This window comes from Poecilia formosa, unplaced genomic scaffold, assembly GCF_000485575.1.
Source record: "Poecilia formosa unplaced genomic scaffold, Poecilia_formosa-5.1.2 Scaffold86, whole genome shotgun sequence".
Lineage (NCBI taxonomy): Eukaryota > Metazoa > Chordata > Actinopteri > Cyprinodontiformes > Poeciliidae > Poecilia > Poecilia formosa.
Window position 1 is genome coordinate 167,622 of NW_006800025.1, and position 20,381 is coordinate 188,002.

Consider the following 20,381-nt stretch of genomic DNA (forward strand, 5'->3'; position numbering starts at 1 on the left):
GACAGAAACCAAATTTATTTTCAGTAAATACTTAAAAAATATTCTAACCTTCACTTGTCCGTCGAAGGCAATCATTTTTAAATTGCATCTCTTCCATTTTATCTTGTATAACCTGTTCTTGTCTGAGGACAAATACTGGTACATTTGTCCGTTTGAACCGCCGTCCTCGCGAGAGTTTCCACGAGAGTTTGATTCGGCTCAAGTTGTTGGTCTAAACATACTGCAGGGGCAGTTTAGTGTGTGTGAACCCCGATCATTCAGTCATTAAACAAAAACTACTCTGTTAATGTAATCGTTTCGTCTTTTCAAAATGTGTGACGGCTGTCAAACGCGTGTTGTGTTTCCAGTTAATGGCTTCTTACATGAAATAACAGAAAGCAACTATGCAATGCTGCATAAATCCACTAGAGGGTAGTCTAAGTCAGTCATCCCAATAAACTGAATGTTTGACCTTTAGAGTACAGATCCTTCTCAAAAAATTAGCATATTGTGATAAAGTTCATTAATTTCCATAATGTAATGATAAAAATTAAACTGTCATATTTTAGATTCATTGCACACCAACTGAAATATTTCAGGTCTTTTATTGTTTTAATACTGATGATTTTGGCATACAGCTCATGAAAACCCAAAGTTCCTATCTCAAAAAATTTGCATATTTCAGCCGACCAATAAAAGAAAAGTGCTTTAATACCAAAAAAGTCAACCTTCAAATAATTATGTTCAGTTATGCACTCAATACTTGGTCGGGAATCCTTTTGCAGAAATGACTGCTTCAGTGCGGCGTGGCATGGAGGCAATCAGCCTGTGGCACTGCTGAGGTGTTATGGAGGCCCAGGATGCTTCGATAGCGGCCTTAAGCTCATCCAGAGTGTTGGGTCTTGCATCTCTCAAATTTCTCTTCACAATATACCACAGATTCTCTATGAGGTTCAGGTCAGGAGAGTTGGCAGGCCAGTTGAGCACAGTAATACCATGGTCAGTAAACCATTTACCAGTGGTTTTGGCACTGTGAGCAGGTGCCAGGTCATGCTGAAAAATGAAATCTTCATCTTCATAAAGCTTTTCAGCAGATGGAAGCATGAAGTGCTCCAAAATCTCCTGATAGCTGCTGCATTGACCCTGCCCTTGATAAAACACAGTAGACCAACACCAGCAGCTGACATGGCAGCCCAGACCATCACTGACTGTGGGTACTTGATGCTGGACTTCTGGCATTTCCTTCTCTCCAGTCTTCCTCCAGACTCTGGCACCTTGATTTCCGAATGACATGCAAAATTTGCTTTCATCCGAAAAAAGTACTTTGGACCACTGAGCAACAGTCCAGTGTTGCTTCTCTATAGCCCGGGTCAGGCGCTTCTGCCGCTGTTTCTGGTTCAAAAGTGGCTTGACCTGGGGAATGAGGGACCTGTAGCCCCTTTCCTACACATGCCTGTGCACAGTGGCTCTGGATGTTTCTACTCCAGACTCAGTCCACTGTTTCCCCCAAGGTCTGGAATCGGCCCTTCTCCACAATCTTCCTCAGGGTCCCTCACTTCTTCTCGTTGTGGAGCGTTTTCTGCCACACTAAATCCTTCCCACAGAGGTGCCTTGATACAGCACTCTGGGAACAGAATATTCGTTCAGAAATTTCTTTCTGTGTCTTACCCTCTTGCTTGAGGGCTTCAATGATGGCCTTCTGGACAGCAGTCAGGTCGGCAGTTTTACCCATAATTGCGGCTTTGAGTAATGAACCAGGCTGGGAGTTTTTAAAAGCCTCAGGAATCTTTTGCAGGTGTTTAGAGTTACTTTGTTGATTCAGATGATTAGGTTAATTCCTTGTTCAGAGAACCTTTTCATGATATGCTAATTTTTTGAGATAGGAATTTTGGGTTTTCATGAGCTGTATGCCAAAATCATCAGTATTAAAACCTGAAATATTTCAGTTGGTGTGCAATAAATCTAAAATATATGGCAGTTTAATTTTTATTATTAGATTATGGAAAATAATGAACTTTATCACAATATGTAAATTTTTTTGAGAAGGACCTGTGCATGTCGGATTGACAGCAACGATCTTGCAGCAGTAACCATGCTTTCAAAAAAATCATAGTAACGTGAGGATGTGTAGCTGAGTTAAATCTTGTCACAGACTGAAAACTAAAGCTGTGGCAAATGATCTTTGGAGGTTTGCAACGTTGACCAGTTAGAAAAGATAATTTATCTCACTGAAAAAATAAATCAGAGAGTCATAACTTTGGCTCCAACTTTAGGAGAAATATTAAGATTTGTATTTTTATTTTTTTTCACTCATCACAGTATGGGGAAAAATGTTTCCTTAACATCAGAGTTGGACCGAAACAGCTTCACCACAAGTTTTAAAGATATGGTTTTGGCTCCAAACGGTAGAAACGATTGTGCTCCAATAAGTACCACCCTCTGCCTAAAGTTAAGCGCATATGGGCAACACCTGGAGCTTATCAGACGCAGACCACTTCCAAAATGCCCACAGGAACAGACTGTTCTTAAAGCCCATGTTGAAAGTTGATTATTTGCTATATTCCTCTCACGCAAGACCTGGAGAAAATTAGCATAAATGCGGATCAGTTGGACGAACCACTGTGCTTTTGTTTGCCTCTATGAAAGATGAAAGCCACAAAAAAAAAAAAACGTTTTAAAATTTTATTTTCTTGCAACACATCTCCCATTAATTTGTTTGAGAACATTTTTTTCCAAATTCAAGAAATATGTGGATGAGACCGAATGTTTGCTAAAGGAGATTTTTGTAAATCCATGATGCCCATCCTCTTCACTTATGTTGGTGACAAGATCAACCTGGGTCCTTATTCAGTGCAGTCTGTCAATGTTTCAGCTCTTTTACATTTTGTATTGCAAATAGACACATACAATATGTGTTTATTATATGGACACATAATAGGTGGCTGATTTCTTGTAGCTATTTCTGACTGAGATCAACCAAAACCATCTTCTTTGAGTCAAATTTACATCTCATGGAATTAACAAACTAAAGATTTTTAGACAATGATCAACTTGAGAGCTTCAGTTTTATTCAACATTAGTAATGGTTAAGAGTGTTATAACCTGTGGCACTTACAGTACTTGGTCAAATGCAATTGTGCCTCAGCGCGTGGGATCCATGGATCCTTTCCCCCTACTAAATACTCACAATAAATGTTGAGTTTTCAGGAGATTATACAATTGCAATTAAAGATTAGATAATTGCAAGGCTCCTTTTTTGCTGATATTTGTGAAGGTTGATGTGTAGAAAAAGTAACATTTCTATAAAACTCTATTCCCCCTGGATTTGACATTTTCACCATCTTCTAAGCGGTTTTACATTCCCAGCAATAAGGAATGCTGTTGAGCCAACAGGGACGATAATAAATCACAGTAAACAGCTTACACATATTTGGCTCTGTCTGAGAAATACTAAAAGTCCCCAAGGATGACAGTTCAGCAGCGTGCATTGGTGGAATTTTAAACAACTCCAATGGGTTTTATAGGGGGTGCTTAAACAGTGATGAAATGTAAAATATTTCAGATATTTAGAAAAAAAAACCCAAATCAATTCAAGCTGGAATTGTAAATGAAATATCTTTTATATTCAGAACATAATTTTGATGTATGTTCACATAAAAAAATAAAAACTACTGCCATTTACTGCATTATTAATGCCAGTTAACTGACATGAAAGACCTCAACAGAGAGAAGACCAGCTAAGGCTAACCTGAGCTCTGCAGCTCCTTCAGCATGGTCTATATTTGTGGATGACTAGAGGCGGGTTCTCGTCTATGCCCTATTCACAACAAGAACTCATGCAGTGTTTTCATGCAAGAACAAAACACGTTTCTTCTATCAATATGGCAGAGAGAAAGAACATTGACAAATACCATACACTGACTATTTAGTGAATGAGTCTCTGTGTAAGGCTTTGCTGCTGAGCCAACACTTCATAATTCCATTTCCTGGAAGTCAACAAATCATTGAAGATTAACTGTGTGCAAACATCCGTTCAGTGTGGGCAAATCATCTGGGGTTCTGCAAGTCTATCGGCTGTTGCATCAGTTTAAATCATTTCTGCTCACGTCGGACAGATTCGTCACATTTCAGTGATATTGGCCTTCAGAAATCTGACCTCATAATTCCCTGGATCCGCCAAGCTCAGAACATCAGAGCTTTGGGAACGATAATAACCCACTCCTCCCAAAACCACATTACAGAGCTTTGACACAAGTCATTGTGTTGAAACAATGTGTGGGCTGCTCACAAGCTATAGACAACAAAAGGAAAATTTGGAGAGCATCATCTTTGTTTGTGGCTGGCCTGGATCGGGTGTGTCAGACTGAGCAATCGCATCTAATAAGAGCATGAACTCAGTGGCTCTTGTGCCAGGGATCAGCTGTGAATGTGTAGTCAGGAGCTGAACTTCAGAAGGAGCACCAGCACAAGAAATGTAAAAATCTGTTTGTCAATCATGTGATCAGCACTATCTTCTTATCAACACTTATTTTGTAGGATGCATTGAAAGAAACTGACGGGTGATATTAGGCAGGAGCAGTAATCAAGCTTTCCATAAACTTTAGCATAAGAGTTAAAATCGTTTATTGGCGGCAGCAACAGAAGAGTAGACAAAGGCATGCTGAGCTAAACAGACAGCAGAGTGAGCAGTCAAACATTATAAGAAACCCCCATAAACTCAACATAAACCAACCTGATCAGCACTGTTTTAATCTGACTGTTGGAGAGCAACTATGCCCAAAAAAATCTCTCTCTCTCTTTTAAACAAAAAAAAAAACAACAACTTTGGACTGTTTAACACAAAACCAGAATATACTTGTGCCACTGACGTCATGCTGTTTCATGCCTTGGCAGCAGGCATATGTATAATAATATACCAAAAGGACCCATTCGATCTCTGTAAAAAAAAAAAAAAAAAACAACAATAAAACAAAACAAAACTGTGAAACAAGGTTTTTATATATGATTCAAAGACAATGACAAAATAATACAAATTAAACATAAAACTACTGTCTCCCAGAAGTCGTTACTCACTTATAATTCTTATCTACATCTTATCTAGGTGCACATCTGGACCAACCTCTATCAAGCACTTCTGACAGCTTACAATCATCTAAGAAACTCTCACACATTAATTCCATAAGGTGTTTTAATTAAACAGCTTCTACCCCCCCAAGGTGAAGAACTGCTGTGGCTCAATTACAAACAGTGACAGGAGAATGAAAGGCGTTCTGCTTTGTGTTGTTCAAGTGACATTCATGCATCTCACAAAAGCAACACACGACCTAAGAAAGAATGCTTTTAAACTTGTGTTTCACAAGTAGACCTTTAAATTTGAACTTTATATTGGCAGTATAGATGTCTTTGATCTCTTGTGTTTTATGGGAACTGATAAAATATTTTATCAGTTAAAGGGATTGCTGATTTTTACAGTGTTTTAGCTTTTCATCAGTTACTCTGAAAGTCTGTGCTTTACATGTTTTATTTTTCAAGAACTATTTTATATTGGGAATTATTGCTGCCCATGAATTACCATGTTTCTTCTTATGACTAGTTATAGACTTTTATATAAGCAGCCGTCTTATGCGAATGTCTTGACGTGGCTCTAGTTTTACATGGTAAGATATTGACTGGTCGTGATCCTTCAACAGAACCCAACTTCAAAAATCTGAATTGATCCTTCAAGGTGGAATAAAGTCATTACAACTATCTACACACATGAACCACTTTGGGGTACAACACCTCATCGGTCCTAGGTTGAAACCCGTCAGCATTCAGCAAGGTGTTATAACCAATCATCAGAGATTTGTACAATTAGCATCAAAGCATTAAGTTACTGCAGATTTGTAGGCTGGTGCAAATCTTCTGCCACGTCTTAAAGGTGCTCCCTTGGTTTACGATGTGAACTTCTTGTCATGTGAAACCAGTTGAGATTTGTGACATGGTGCATCATCCTGCTGGAGGTAATCATCAGAGGATAAGTTGCTGTGGTCATATAGGTATGGAAATGGTTGGCACAATACTCAAGTAAGCTGTGGTATGGAAACAGTGCTCAGTTGGGCCCCATAGTTGCACCAGCAGCCTGAAACCTTGATACAAGGCAGATTGAATTTTTGTGTCTTGCTGTTTTATTCAGCTGGGTTTGTGGGTCAAAGTCACATGTTTTCACTTATTTTGTTGTTTAAAATTGCCTCTCAATTACTAAATATGTTTTAAATATATCAAAAACAACAGCTTGGGAGAGAAAATCTTTAAATTTTTTATTGTTGCATTGTTTTGCTTAATATATGCAAACCTGCTGTTTTAACATTAAGCACCAAATACAGTGGGAAAATAAGTATTGATCATGTTAACATTTTTCTCAGTAAGTGTTTCTAAGGGTCCTTTTAGCATGCCATTGAATTGACACCAGATGTCATTAGCCACCCAAGTAATTCACATACAAAAGCAAAGCCAAACAAATAAGCCCACAAATTAAGTTATGTGTAATAAAATGGAATGAAATGGGAAATTAACTTTGAAAAGTAGGAAAAGAAGCTGCACAGAGCCACAGGGAGCCAGGAAACCAGTGAAATCAGCAAGCATTGAGAAAAAACAGTGCTTTCTAACAGTGCCAGTTAATATCCTGCTGGTGTAGTTGATTAAAAAAAAATGTTTCTCATTACCAAGGATGCCGTGATGGATAAGGGCAAAGAGCTCTCTCAAGACTTTTGCAACCCAATTGTTACCCAACAAACTGATGCTATTGGTTGCAGATATATTTATAAACTTTTTAATGTTCCACAGTGGACTAATTTTAGTGTAAGTCATACATTACCAAGTGGTCCTTGGAAGGTTAATGCCAGATGTGTCACTGAAATATTCAGGAGAGTTGTACAAGAGCAAATTACCACTAACGGAGAACTTCAGAAACTCCAGCAATTAGCAAGTACAAATTTCACATGAAACCTACAAATAATGCACTCAACAGTCATGACTTTCATGCAGACTAAGTGCGCTAGGCTCCATTATAAAAAAGAAAAAAAAAAATGCTGAAGCTCGTTTAAAATTTGCTGTGGATCTTTTGTAAAACACAATGAAACCTTGGGAGAAAAGGATCTGGCCACATGAGACCAAAACATAACACTTTGATTGTCCAAACATCATGTTTGGGCAAGTGGAACTTCACTTGAACCCAATTAAAATCCATTGAAAATCCATTGAAAAACAGAGGATCACAGTATGTGAAAGAGGAATTTATGGACTAATTAGTTTGAATTTCATTTTATGTTGTGTTGTTCCTGACATCTGGTGTGAATTTAATATCAATGGGCTTTTTAGGAATACATGAACTGAGAGAAAACATTCACATGTTCGACATCTATATTCCCTCTTGTATATTTACAGCTTGACACCTCCACAAATCCTTCAGTTCCTCCATTCATTCCACTTGATTTCCACAGAGGCCAGTAAGACACCTTTTAGTTCAAATACGTATAGTCAGTTGACAGTAATGCATAATGCTACATAAGAAGTGCAATATCTCAAAGTTCAGCTTTGTCAAAGCAAAATATCTCAAATTTGGCACTGATATTTTCATGTCCCACAAGTCACTTTGGATAAAAAAAGAAGCTCTCAAGTTGAAAGGACACCAGGCCCAAAGGTTTTTATGTTTACTCCATTACAAACTCAGGTCTCCTGGAAGCTTTCTGTTCATTAGTAGTAGTGCACTCTTCCAATAGTCCCTGTTCCCGTCCCCAGGATGTCAGGCTGGCCATTCCTCCAGATCTCCCGGATGATCCGTTCTCTCTCCTCCAGCCTCTGTGCGCGCTCCAGCTCCTCAGCTGACGTAAAAACGTTCACACTCAGAGTGCCGTCTGACTGGCTGGTATGATTTCCAACAGGGATTTCTGTGATGGGCAATGGAACAGAGGCCTCTCCTTCATCCCCTTCCTCATCCTCGTCATCATCGCTTTCCTCGTCTTCCACGCTGACGTCTTTTAAGGGGTTCTTTTCAGGCGTGGGGGGAGCGATCCTGGTCCGCGGCTTACAGGATATGCGGATCACCAAGAGGCAGAGGGTCAACACCAGGCCGAAACACACTCCGAGGACAAAGTAAAGCCCAAAGCTCTCCGGGTTGGCTGCAGAGGAGACACATACAGAGCATGATTTCCCAAGTAGAGTGTTTTACATGCTGAACTTTGCTCCTGTGTTCTGTGCTGTGACTTACCTTTGATGTGTGCAAAAGCTGCAATGCTGTTGCTAAGGAGATCCATTTCTTTTTTCTTAACGTCCATTTTTTTTTTTTGCCTTCAGTTTTTCAAACCTGAAGAACAACAAACATAAAACACAAGATATTTATTCTGAATCTGTAATATAATCTGACTTAAATCACCTGGACTCCTTCAGGTGATTTCCTAATCCCTCCTCCCCTAGACCTGCATTCTGTTCAATGCCTAAGTGCAAACCCACGACTTCTCAGGGCTGGGTGGTGTGAGACCTCCAAGTCTGTGGCTTCGTGTGGGATCACTGTAATATATTTAGGGGAATTGTTTCTGAACCATGGCTCTTATTCAATGCCTTCCAAAAGTATTCATGCACCTTGAACTTTTCCAGTTTCACGAACAAACTTCACTGCATTTCATCAAATGGAAAGAAACCATTGTGGTTTCCATTACCTTTTTTTAACAACAAAGAAAAAAAAAAGTAATCTTCTTTCTGCCTCACTATTGTGCATTGCTTTGTGTTGGCCTAGCACTTAACATTCCCCCTAAATACAGTGCAATTTATGACTGTAGTGGGACAAAATGTACAAAAGATCCAATGACTTTCAAAACATAGTAAATCAGGTAAAGTTCATCCTTCCAAGTGGTCAGACAGATCTCCTACGTATCAGATAAGACTCCAAGATGAATTTCAAAAGAAAACAATGCATGTCGTATTGTTTGGAGGTTGTGTCCCTGACATTCAAGTGGTCTATCCTTCCTGTATCCTTTCAGTCTGGCGAGCTCTATTGTGTTTGTGTCCATTCATTGCGTGCTCTCGTGACTCTTAGCGCTCTTTAGGAAGTCTTCATTCCTAAAGAAAAAGATTCACAAAGAAGCCATGGAGTCGTGAAGGTTCATTCTCTTTTGAAGCACAAATTTTAACGTCCAGCAATCCTGGTCTGGTGTTTTGTAGGGAGTAGCTTTTGTCCTTTCAAAAAATCACAAGGTTTGTTATGTTCGCCATCATTGTGTATCATCATTTTGAAAGTGGGTCTATTCCTTGATTTATTCACTCAGTAGCACTTTGCACGTTGGTTCATTCTGTGCTGTTACTTGACGTTGATGTGTACAGAAGCTGCGATGCCGTTGAACAACAGCAACAACAAAACCTCACTGATTTAATCAGATACAAAGCCTCTAAAATGCAAATAAAATCAGTTTTTAGTGTTGCTGTCTGTTTTAAACTTGCAGCATCTATACTGGATTTTCAGGTTTGGGGAAGGTGAGAAACTATTGATTTTTCTATTTGAAATTTTGACTTTGTCTATTTTTTCAAAAAGGAGCCTTGAATTTATTCCTTAGTAAGAAATGAATGCAAATTTTTATACTTTTTAAAAAAAAAATGTGTGAGTAACAGAGCTTTAAGTCAAACCACATGTCTTGACGGTGCGTCAATCAAATGTCCTTAAATTGCACAAACCAAGTGTTTGCGTTTGCTTTCAACTCTTAATTAAAAACTCTGAGAACTTCAGTGCTTGATCGCTCTCATTATTTAGCCATTCCTGGGAATTATATTACACTCAGCCTTATTTGTTGATGTATTCTGGAAAATAAAGGAATTTAAACACCAAACCACATTTGTAAACCATGTGTAATCTGGTCGACTAATGAACTAAAAGCCATGGCAAGAATTCCACAGAAAAAGCAAACCTATTTACACATTAGAGTTCAGTTTAAAAATGAAACTCACCACAAAAAGGAACCCTAAAGAAATTCTTCAGTTGCGACTCATAATGCAAAACGAGGCAGCAGTGGTCTCGGTCCGTTCACTCTCTCCCTTGCCGTTGAATCGGGGCCCTATGATCTTTGGTCTTCAGGCTAAACAGTTCATTTGGCCACCCTGAGATGAGAACAAACACAGACACACACACACACACACACAGACGTCAAGCTACATTAGCAACAAACTCACTGAGGCATCTGCAATGCAAACATGGACAGGGCCTTTGCAGAATATGCTGCCCTGAATGAGACTGGAGGAAAATCTGCTGATTTCTGGTGTTTGAGTTACTTTTATGAAGCATGATCTGCACAAAAACTTCAAATTCTTTCAGAGAACTGCATCTGGGTTTGTCAATTTATTCCATTTATTTATTTCTTTTTATCCTTAATTTAAAGTGTCACTACTCACTACAATTACTGCAATTACTTATTGCACTGTAACAGACGAATCCTTTCTTGCTGCTCAATACTGCAGCATCTTGAACATGCTACAGTTCACCATGTTCACAATAAAACTGTCTGTCATTATATCTTATGGAACAGTATAAACATAGAACTGATTTTAATAAAATGTCAAGGACACATTATTGGCAAATGCTATCCCTAGAATGGTTTGGATCAATATCAGAGCAAAATAAAATCCAGATCAGGACGCTGTTAGTAAAAGCTACATAACATGGTGCGTATCACCAGGTGGAGGATGCTGTGAAATATGCTGAGCTGTGTATTTTTTAACCTATACTCCTGTTTAGGAAACACTCCTCTGCCCTGCCAGCTGCTGTTGGTTTAGGAGAGACCCTTTGCTTTCCTGAGCTGATTTTGATCTTGCTGACTCTCCACACAGTGCCTGAGTGAGACAGTGTTTGGGGAGTGGGAGGGTGAGAAACAGAGCAGCCACTGTGCCAACATGTTTTCCAAGTCGACCCCCCCACCCCCCAACGCTGATGGGAGGAACACGGAGACCTTTTGTTTCGCCACTGAACGGTTGGGACATACCTGGACAAAGTCTTTTGAGCATTTTTCATTTTATGTCACATTTAAAAAATTACGATGCTCATCTCCACCCTCCTTTATAGTTTATTTCATTCATTGTTATCAAAAGCAGATTTTGAATTGATTGTTTTTTTTGTTTTTGTTTTTTGTCATAATCCTTCTTGTTAAGGTTAAGTGAAATTATTGGACACCTGTAGTACCTCATATGGCCTCTTCTCACACAGGAATTCAACCAAATTTAGCTTGACCACACAGGAGGAGCTTCTATCAGTGGGTAATAACAAATGGATACCTGCTTATAGCTTGTCAAGACTTTTACTAGCTAAGTTGTTTTCTTCCCAGACCAGGGAATTATTAACAGAGTCAATCTCTTTCCAAGCAACATGTTTAATATCCTATGACTCAACCTTTACTCGTTTTTTCCAAGTGTTTATTTTACCATTTTAACTTTGCCCTACCTTGCAGACTTAAAATTAAGGCATTCTCTTTCACTAATGGTCATGCCTAAGTGACTTGATGAATGTTTTTGTTATATTATGTTTTGATTATTAAATCCGGTAAATGCTATGAAGAAAAATAATAGTCCTTCAGGGATTTTAAGACAGAAACATAACAGGCTTATGTGGATTTAAAAATGCAAACTACAGCTAAGCAAACAACTATTTCTAACTGTGCATGTTAGGTTATATAAAAACGGGAGGATTCTGAATTGTTCTCAAATTTTACGACTTTTAGCACATTTTTGGTTTTGAATATAATGAAACGTAAATAGAAAGAGGAGTGGAAACATGATTTTCCAATTACCTGGTCAAACGTGCAGCAACACATGCTTTCGTGCAGCAACGTCCTGTGACGATAAAGATTTTTTTTCCCCTGCTAGCTTATCTTCTGCTCTTTCCTGATTTCACATCCGCAGGTCAAACACAAGCATCCTCTTCCTGAGTTTTTTTTTTTTTTTAAACTGCAGACTGTTTAGGAATCTCTTGACACATTGAGATCGTTTTTTACCAAGTCTGAAAAACATGCCATAAAAATTTTATGAAGCAGAAAACAAAATATAATCCCAGGACAAATGGCAGGCTTGAATTAGTACAAACGTTTTAGGTCAGAGCTGTTCATGGGCACCAAACTAGAGCTTTGTTGCTGTGACATGGAACCTGGTCAAAGTCTATTTCTGGCCAGGGCTGTTTGCTTTGGTTTAGATGGAGGAGCAACATGGAAGAAAAACTCCAAATGTAGCACAGTCTTTTTCTGGTCATCCACTTCAAGATAACCACAATTCCTCTTCCTTCTGCCAAAGTCTGTCCCTTTTTGAAGGGAACACATTCAAGTCAACAATTTCCTGCACCGTTGGAGCTATTGTCTAAAATTGGGAGGACTCAGTGTCTAAGTTTTCTACTGTATACAGCTGTCAGCTGTGATGGTCATCAGGTCAGTTCAACTTATATCCCAGAAGTGCAACTTAAAGTTGTGTTTAGAGCAAATAAAACACAAGAAATAAGAAAACTCTGCAGGTCTTGCAAGCAATTTTCAAAATTCCATTCAAAAACAGAAATATGTTTCAATGGAAAACATTAATCCCATCATTTGACAAAAACATTCAAGGATGAAATGTTAAGAAGACAGTTTTTAATAAGTAAATCAGATGCAATAAAAATACACAAAATAAAGAGACTTAAATTAGTATTTCTGTCAAATCAAAAAATGTTTTAAACGTTACTGGTTTAAAAAAAGGTTTTTAGGAATTTATGAGTGACAACTTAAAAATTCATGGAAAGAAAACTTCTCCAACATTTCCTGTGCTGCATAAATTAATAAATCTGGGTGTCATCTGCATAGTGAGGAACATAGAAATCATTTGTCCTGATAATACGAGCAAAAGAAAACATCCTCCATTCAAAAGCCACATGAGTCAATTCCCCGGTGTCAGAGCATAAACCTTTAAAATAATCTCCATTTTGGGTGCTTCTTGTCACTCATAAATCATGAATTAAACAGGTAACAGCCTGCAATTGTGAACTTTCAAAGACAAAGACTGCTCTTCTTAAAACTGGATTCAAAATGTATTGAAAACAATCATCCACACCATTATATTCTGGCACCTGCAATCATGGCACCAAATCACTTTGATCCTCTTTTCTGTCACCTTGTGATGCTTGGGCTGAGCTTCAGCAAGATGCCATCATCAAGTTTAAATTTCTTAATGTATTTAGTTGTTGCCATATGATAGGGCCAGAGTCCGTAAATCTGCCTTGGAGTCGACATGCAGAACAATTGTTTCTGACTTTTTCAAAGTAGATTTTCAGTTGCAACTGAGAACCACGTCATAGCAAAGACTTGTCACAAAATACAATACAGCAATCCTTGATAGTTATTTCATAAACTGTCCAAAGACTTTCCACAATGAAGAAATCAAAGTCATAAGCCTTCAGTGAATTAACACAGAGAGTCAAGACACATTTGATTTAAACACAGAAGATAAAAAGGTCAGATTACACCAGGGAGTGAGTCTTGGCTATTTCCCCATTGTAATGACACATGCTGGACCACAGAAGGGGAAGAAGTATTTTTTTATACCTCAAATTTCAGCTAAGCTCCTACAACTGTGGTTAGTCTGGAATGTAACTACACACAATGAAAATAGCTGCATTTCCATTAAATCATATTTTGCTGTTTTGAGTCCACACACAGGCGCTCTCCAGTGAGCAAGATCGCAAAGGCTGCCATCAGGATTTATAGCAGCTAGTGTCTTCCCACTTGATTGCGTTCATTAAAACATTTCTGCTTTGATTTGTTGGCTGCTACTGAGCAAATGGCCTGGACTTAATGATCCGTGGCATCAAAAGCAGTCATCTGGGTCATTTATTTACTATTTTCAACTTGCAGAGCACATTCTGAAATGGGCTGCAGCAAGTTCCACTTAAATAAATATACTTAATCGTAGCGGTGTCTCAACACTGCTTATTCAGTTATTCACAATGAAATTCCCTGAACAGCTGAGAAAATGTCAACAGGAGTCTCAGAACTGCCAAAGTATATGAAACCTTATCAACAAATATCTGCTGGAAGGATTTCATGATAATTTTCTTACACCTATAATCGCGCCACAGAAGAGGCTCCAAGTTCTGCAAATATAATTGAACTTTAGTTCTTTCTACCTAGTGGGAGTAAAGGTGCAGGTATTGCTTTTCGTTTTGTAAACTGAAACGCAGCCCAGACCAAGTTCTGTGTTTACAGTGTCTGTGAAAGCATTTATGAAGATCAGCAGGGTGAAAGTAATATCCTTCACAAGCCAAATTGAACATTTTGTCTTCTTCAGATCCAGGCATACTATCAAGAAGGATCTCTGGAGAATGCAGGGATGCGCTTCCTCCAAGTTCCTTGGTTGGGAGCTGAGATTGATATTAGTTCTGTTTCCCTCTTGTCAGCCAGGGTTGCTGACATAGACAAAGAGATATTGTTTAATTTGGAAAGAAAACATGAAGGCAGTTCTTATTTAAACTAAGCCTTAGTGCAGATGCTGAGCTTGACCCTGAACAATTCACAAAGGAGGAATGGCATTGAATTTTAATCTTAAGAAATGAGTGGCAGTTGTTGAAAACTGATATTCATGGAAGATTTCCTGTCTGATTTTATTCCAATCAGACAGAGCTTAAGGTGATCTACAAAAAAAATGATGAGCATGTTAGCCTTTCCATGTGGATAATTCCTTTTACATATTATTGAAACAAAGGTGCCAAGTACAAATTTGCAGACTACAAATTTCAAGTTTTTATTCGCAAGTAAAAGTTAAAATGTACATTTTTCTTTCTGTTTCACAATTATACACTGTATAATTTTCATGAAAAGTTTGATCATTGACACACTGATGTAAAGCCCCATCATTCTGTACAATTTTATATTCTCTGCTGAATCTGGACCTGGACACAATCTGTCATCGTTACATGACAGATTGATCACAGACGTGTTTGTATTTTCTGCTGAAAGCTGATGAACAGTGAAAATATGCAATTTTTTCCTAATGCAAATAAATGTGTCTTTCAGAGTATTATGGTATCATAAAATGTAAACTATTTAATAAATAATACAAAAGCATGAGGAATGTTCTAACACTGAAAATAATCTGTAACTGACCTGCATTCATCAGAAACATTGCACACTGCAACACACGAAAGCAGATGACTGCCGTTCCTCAGCGGCTCTTCTAGATTACAGTTCAGCAGACAGGAGACTATTATTACTCACCTGCCTCTCAGTGTCTTGTGTTTAGAAGAAAATCCCTTTTTGTTTTTAATAAACAGCAAGCAATTAGTGATGTTTTGTGTGTGAATTTGCATCTTCTGTAAACATTAATAAGAAACTGCATCACGGGGGATTAACACACAGCGCTGGGTCTGCCTTTATGTCAATAATGTGGGCTTCAAAAAACAGTCACATGATGTGAAAACCTCACACTTATGGTCAAGTGCAGGTTGGCTGAGCTCATGTTAATTGGAATAATTACAGTGTGGTTTTCACACCTCTACCTGGGTAAGTGTTATGGTTTGCAATGTGAATCCAAAAATAAAGAGGAGCAGGAGGAACTGATCTCTGATCTTGCTAAAACAGCAAGGCTGCAAATCTTGCTAAAATAGTTTTTTTTTTTTATGGTGTCTATCAATGCACTTTAAATTAATGGCTGCCCTATTTAATTCTACTTTAAGGGTTGGTGTAAAACCTGCAGCATATCTACTTGGATTTATGACTTTAGGGCACTTGTCTTAATTTTTCTAACTCAAAACTTAAAAAATGTCCTTTTCTTAAAAAAAAAAAAAAAAAAAGTTATATAAAACATAGTTTTTTCCCCACAGAATATACACAAAATGTGTGTGACAGTGGCACAGAGGTAAAGTGTAAGCAATGTATGGAGGTGTTGGTCCTCCATGTGGCTGTCATGGGTTCGATTCCTGGCCCAATGACCTTTGCTTTTCCTTCTCTCTCATAACCCACTTTCCTGTCTGATAACTGATAAAGTGTCAACAAAACCTTTCAAAGAGTGTGTGAACAAAACACAAAGATCCATGATCCATTTGGGAAAACAAAAGAATATATACAAAACCTAAAAATAAGTCTATGTTGTGCTTAAAATCTGTAAGTATGCTGAAGCATGATCGTTTTTGATGACTGAGTACTTGTTATAAAAGGTTTTAAACCACTTAGAGAAAACTGACTATGAAATTGTTTATTTTTTAACACAAATTATATCAGAGTTAGCTCTTGTCTGCTGCCAGTTGCAATTGCAAAGTGTCACAAAATACTAAAGTCAGTCAATTTTCATTGCATTTATGTGGACTGCACATTTGCATATAATAGTTAAGGGGTTCTTTTTGTTTATGTGGGACTAAAACTGAATTTTTAAATAATCACATTTTTTTCACATGCATCTGTGTTCTGCCTTGTGATATACTTAATTTGACACAAACTCATGAATAAATAAATACCAGCTTTTCTTTGAAGGGCACAAACGTTTCCAAGAGCAAACACAAAATCAGCCAAATCAGACATTCATTCTTTTCCATTTGTTATTTGACTCCAGACTTTTAGCTCTGTTTGGACTATGAAAACAACAAATGCTTTGTTGTTAATATAATGCCAGCTTGCTAAGAGTAAAACAAAGAACTCAATCCCATTGTATCCTGAAGGGTGTACCCTAGTGCACTGCTCGTCCTGCGAGTAGAAGGTTTTGCCGGCTGAGGCAGGTAATGTGAGGGTAATAGAGATGGGGACTGAGCTGGGGGGTTAGGGCAAGTGGTTAATGTCATCCAGATGTGTTCCAGATGTGAGGTAGAGTCTGAATGCTTCACTTTGTAAATCCAGAGGATATACAATGTTTTGTCTCCATACGCACCTTATTAAGACACTGAATTAAGCTTGCATTGCTTCAAAGCCAGATCGGAGCAGATAAACATTTACGGGTATTGGTACGTGTGTTGTCTGTATGTTAATACTTGAAAGACATCTGTATCTGCTCTTGCTTTGCATCCTCACACATTTACAGCTCAATAAATAGAGCTCTGACCACGTTATTGTGATTGATCTGGGTAACTATCCAGAAGCATAAAAACATGAGGTCTTTTGTTAAATCTATGAACCCACAAAATTGCTTTATCATTCAAAACACATGCTCGCCCTTTGTTTGACTTGGCCCAAAGAAATCGGTTTATGCTACCTGTAAATGTGACGCAATGTCTCCAGATTTAACAAGTGTCACCGTGGCAGGAATGTGTTTGTGTAAATAAAGTACAGTTAAGGTTGCTAGCATGGTTTAAAGTCCTGTTTGTCAGTGGCTTTGAATGAGCCTACCAACTATTAGCAGACAGGATAACTCCAGCACTGCTATTTGTTATTCGGATCAATTGAATCAGAATATCTTGATATTTTTATAATCCAGACAAAATCATACTAAAACTCAAACCCTAACATTGTAGAGTCATTAATGATAACATTGCGCGACAGCCTTTTAATTTGTATTTCAGTCATCTATTTATTTGAAATGAGTATGTAGCATGGTCTGTTTTGTTGCAAAGTTTTGATAAAGACTTGATGATATTCACAGTAAAGTTGTTTTTTTTGTCATTTGATAAAGCTGAGACTATGAAAATGTATTCCTAACATCCAATTGATTAATATTTACTAGAGTCACGTCACTTTAAATTTACTTCAAATCACAGTTATTTATTTTGTACTCTAGTTGTGCAACAACCAAATTTGCACAAGTACCGACCTGAGAAGGGGCAAAATGACCCCCACTGTGGCAGGCCAAATATGAAACAGAGCAGCAGGAGCCTTAACCTTAACGTTTTTGTGTTGTGTTCGATTCAAACGGGACTCTGGCTAAACCTTTTCAAAACTAGCATGTCGGGAGAAACATGTTGAAATTTTAGGAATTACTTTAAATCTGTCAGGGATTTGAATATGTCTGGGCTTAACCATGTCAGTATTCATATAAGTGACAAGAACAGGGGTGAATGTTGAGGCAAACGTTTGGGGTTTAACTTGTCAAACATTCTGTCGAAGCTAAACTGGGGATCTTAATAAATGTACATGTAGGCAAAAAGTTTGAGAAGTGCATGTTATTGTGACAGAAGAAAGAAAAAAAACTTCAAAGTAAATTTTAGATACTTCATTATTATCATGGGAGGAATGTAATTTGTATATTCAGTCATCGCATTGTGTAAAAATATATTAAACTGAGAAACAATGTAGTTTTTTATACTCTCAGACTACATGTTGGGTAAAGCAGCTAATAAAACCATCTTTGAACAGTCAGCAATAGACACATGAGTCATGGTTTTTTGAAGAAATATTTGGATGATGAATGTTCACAATAGCTAGGGGTCTAAGAGATCTGCTGATGATCATCTGATGTGGTGTGACTTTCTGCTCCGTTTAGCCAATTTTACTGCATTTCAGCTGCTCATTGGAAAATATGTAATGTTAGAAGGTTTAAGTCCAGTTCCTAAGTGCAGAATACTGAGCAATATCTTTAAAAATAAAAATCAAAATAGATCCACTGCTCTTACCCACGACAAGAGCTTTTGAAAGTAGAGTGGCTACAAAACTGATATGTGACAAACTTAATCTGTCACACTGAATTGTCTTGCCTTGAGCAGTTGTGAAATAATAATTACAAACAGCCTTAGCGCACTTTTCACCCCGTCTTTAACAGGAAGTTGTGTTTATCTCTTGTCTTTGTGCAGTGCCGTCTTCAGGTGCCCTTTTCTCTTAGTTTACCCTGACTGAGACTGGACTGAAACTTTGTGCAATCACCTTCCAAACAGGCTGGCACCATGGGAGTTTAGACAAGCGAGTCAAATCAGATCACAGCCTTTGACCTCAGGGTAAATAAAGTACGTTAACAACCAGACTCTGGACAGATAAGACATGCCGGGTGATAAATGAGACTGTGGGGCTTTGGGTAAAAGGAAAGTCTGCCAACTTGACCAGCCTAAAGAGGTCACAGAGAAGGCAACACTCCTCAGGCGTCTATGCTCGAAGGTATTATTTACCTGACTTTAACACTCATTCAATGAGGGGTTATCAGGTTGAGAAGAGGAGATGCAGTTAAAGTGCTGCCAGCCTGTTCAGAATGTCTGGATTAGACACAGAAGAGAAGAGGCCCAATCCCACCTCCACCCATCACCTTCCTGCTCCGTCTCCTCTGACAGGAGGTGCTAACCACAAGCATCCGTCACAGACAGAAGGAGATATGAAAACTGACTGAAGCATATGGACAGCTGATGTTGTGCAAGAACGCTTGTAGAAGATTATATAAGTTGAATGAGAACCAGAACCATATGAAGCGGTGCACAAGTGTAGTTCTTGCTTTTAAAAACCTATCTCTGACAAAGAAACAAAAAAAAAAACTGACCTGAGAATTTACACAACAGATTGTTTTTGTTTCATCAAAACAGCAACAAACCAGTCATTAAATAACGTACAGCTGCACCGGAAAGCCATTAGCAGGCTCGCCTGTCCCTCTGCTTCAATATTCTCTTTGCACCGGTTCACTTATTGCGAACGGAAAACACACGTATAAGGGAGGACCACACAATGATGCTCTGTTTGGATGGATATCCTGCTCAGATAATGCCTGGTTTTGACAAAAACAGTAGTTTAATCTATGACAACATATGGTTGTTATTATGAGCATCACATGTAAAAGCTGAGTGAGTCTTTGTTTCCAAAACTCTCCCAAATTCTTTCATATTCAACAGAGCTTACCAAGTGGAAACAATCGTAGGACATGGTTTAGTTTTTTTTCCTCAGGAATAAGGAAGTTTTCCAACACAGGCGCCTCCATAACAGCTACAGTTTTAACAATCAGCGAAGCATTTAAACTTTAACAGAGGGCTGCATTGTACGTTACGCAGGGGTTTCTATGGTACTACATACACACTGAGACAAACTGTCAAACTCACTGGTAGGTGATGAGAGGAAAATGTCCCAGACAAAGTTGTTCAGTCCACGCCGAGATCCTCCGGCGAACTGCAAATCTTCTTTCCCTCCACAAACACATTTACAAGCAGTCCTGGCTGTTTCACGCTTTCTGCTGTCCTGAACAACTTGTGTGTGAGCTTGTGTGTGTGTGTGGGTGTGTGTGTGTGTCTCCGCCTGCAGTGCGTGTTCAGAGTCTGGGGAAGAGGTGGTAACTTTCTCTCAAACTTGGAGACTGAGTGAGCAACAGAGTTTTCCTCTCTCTCCCGGCTCGGGTCTGCAAGGAGCAGGAAATCTGTCATACTATCCCTCCTTCACATGGAAAAAAAAGAGGAACAGCCTAAAAAGGGCAAACTCAAGGAAGAAGGGAGGGATAAGAACTGTGGTCTGTGTGTGTGCGTGTGTGTGTGTTGCGGTGTGGATTTG

General features: G+C 38.5%; 1 protein-coding gene across 1 annotated transcript; it reads right to left on the reverse strand.

Moving 5' to 3' along the window:
- Window positions 1–6,256: 6,256 nt before the first annotated feature.
- Window positions 6,257–20,179, reverse strand: eva1ba (eva-1 homolog Ba (C. elegans)). Its single transcript, XM_007557231.2, has 4 exons — window positions 19,940–20,179; window positions 9,955–10,104; window positions 8,228–8,323; window positions 6,257–8,138 (listed from the first exon to the last, which is right to left on the reverse strand). Exons 3-4 carry the CDS (start codon window positions 8,292–8,294, stop codon window positions 7,714–7,716), a joined length of 492 nt encoding a protein of 163 aa, XP_007557293.1. The 5' UTR covers window positions 8,295–8,323; window positions 9,955–10,104; window positions 19,940–20,179; the 3' UTR covers window positions 6,257–7,713.
- Window positions 20,180–20,381: the final 202 nt, after the last annotated feature.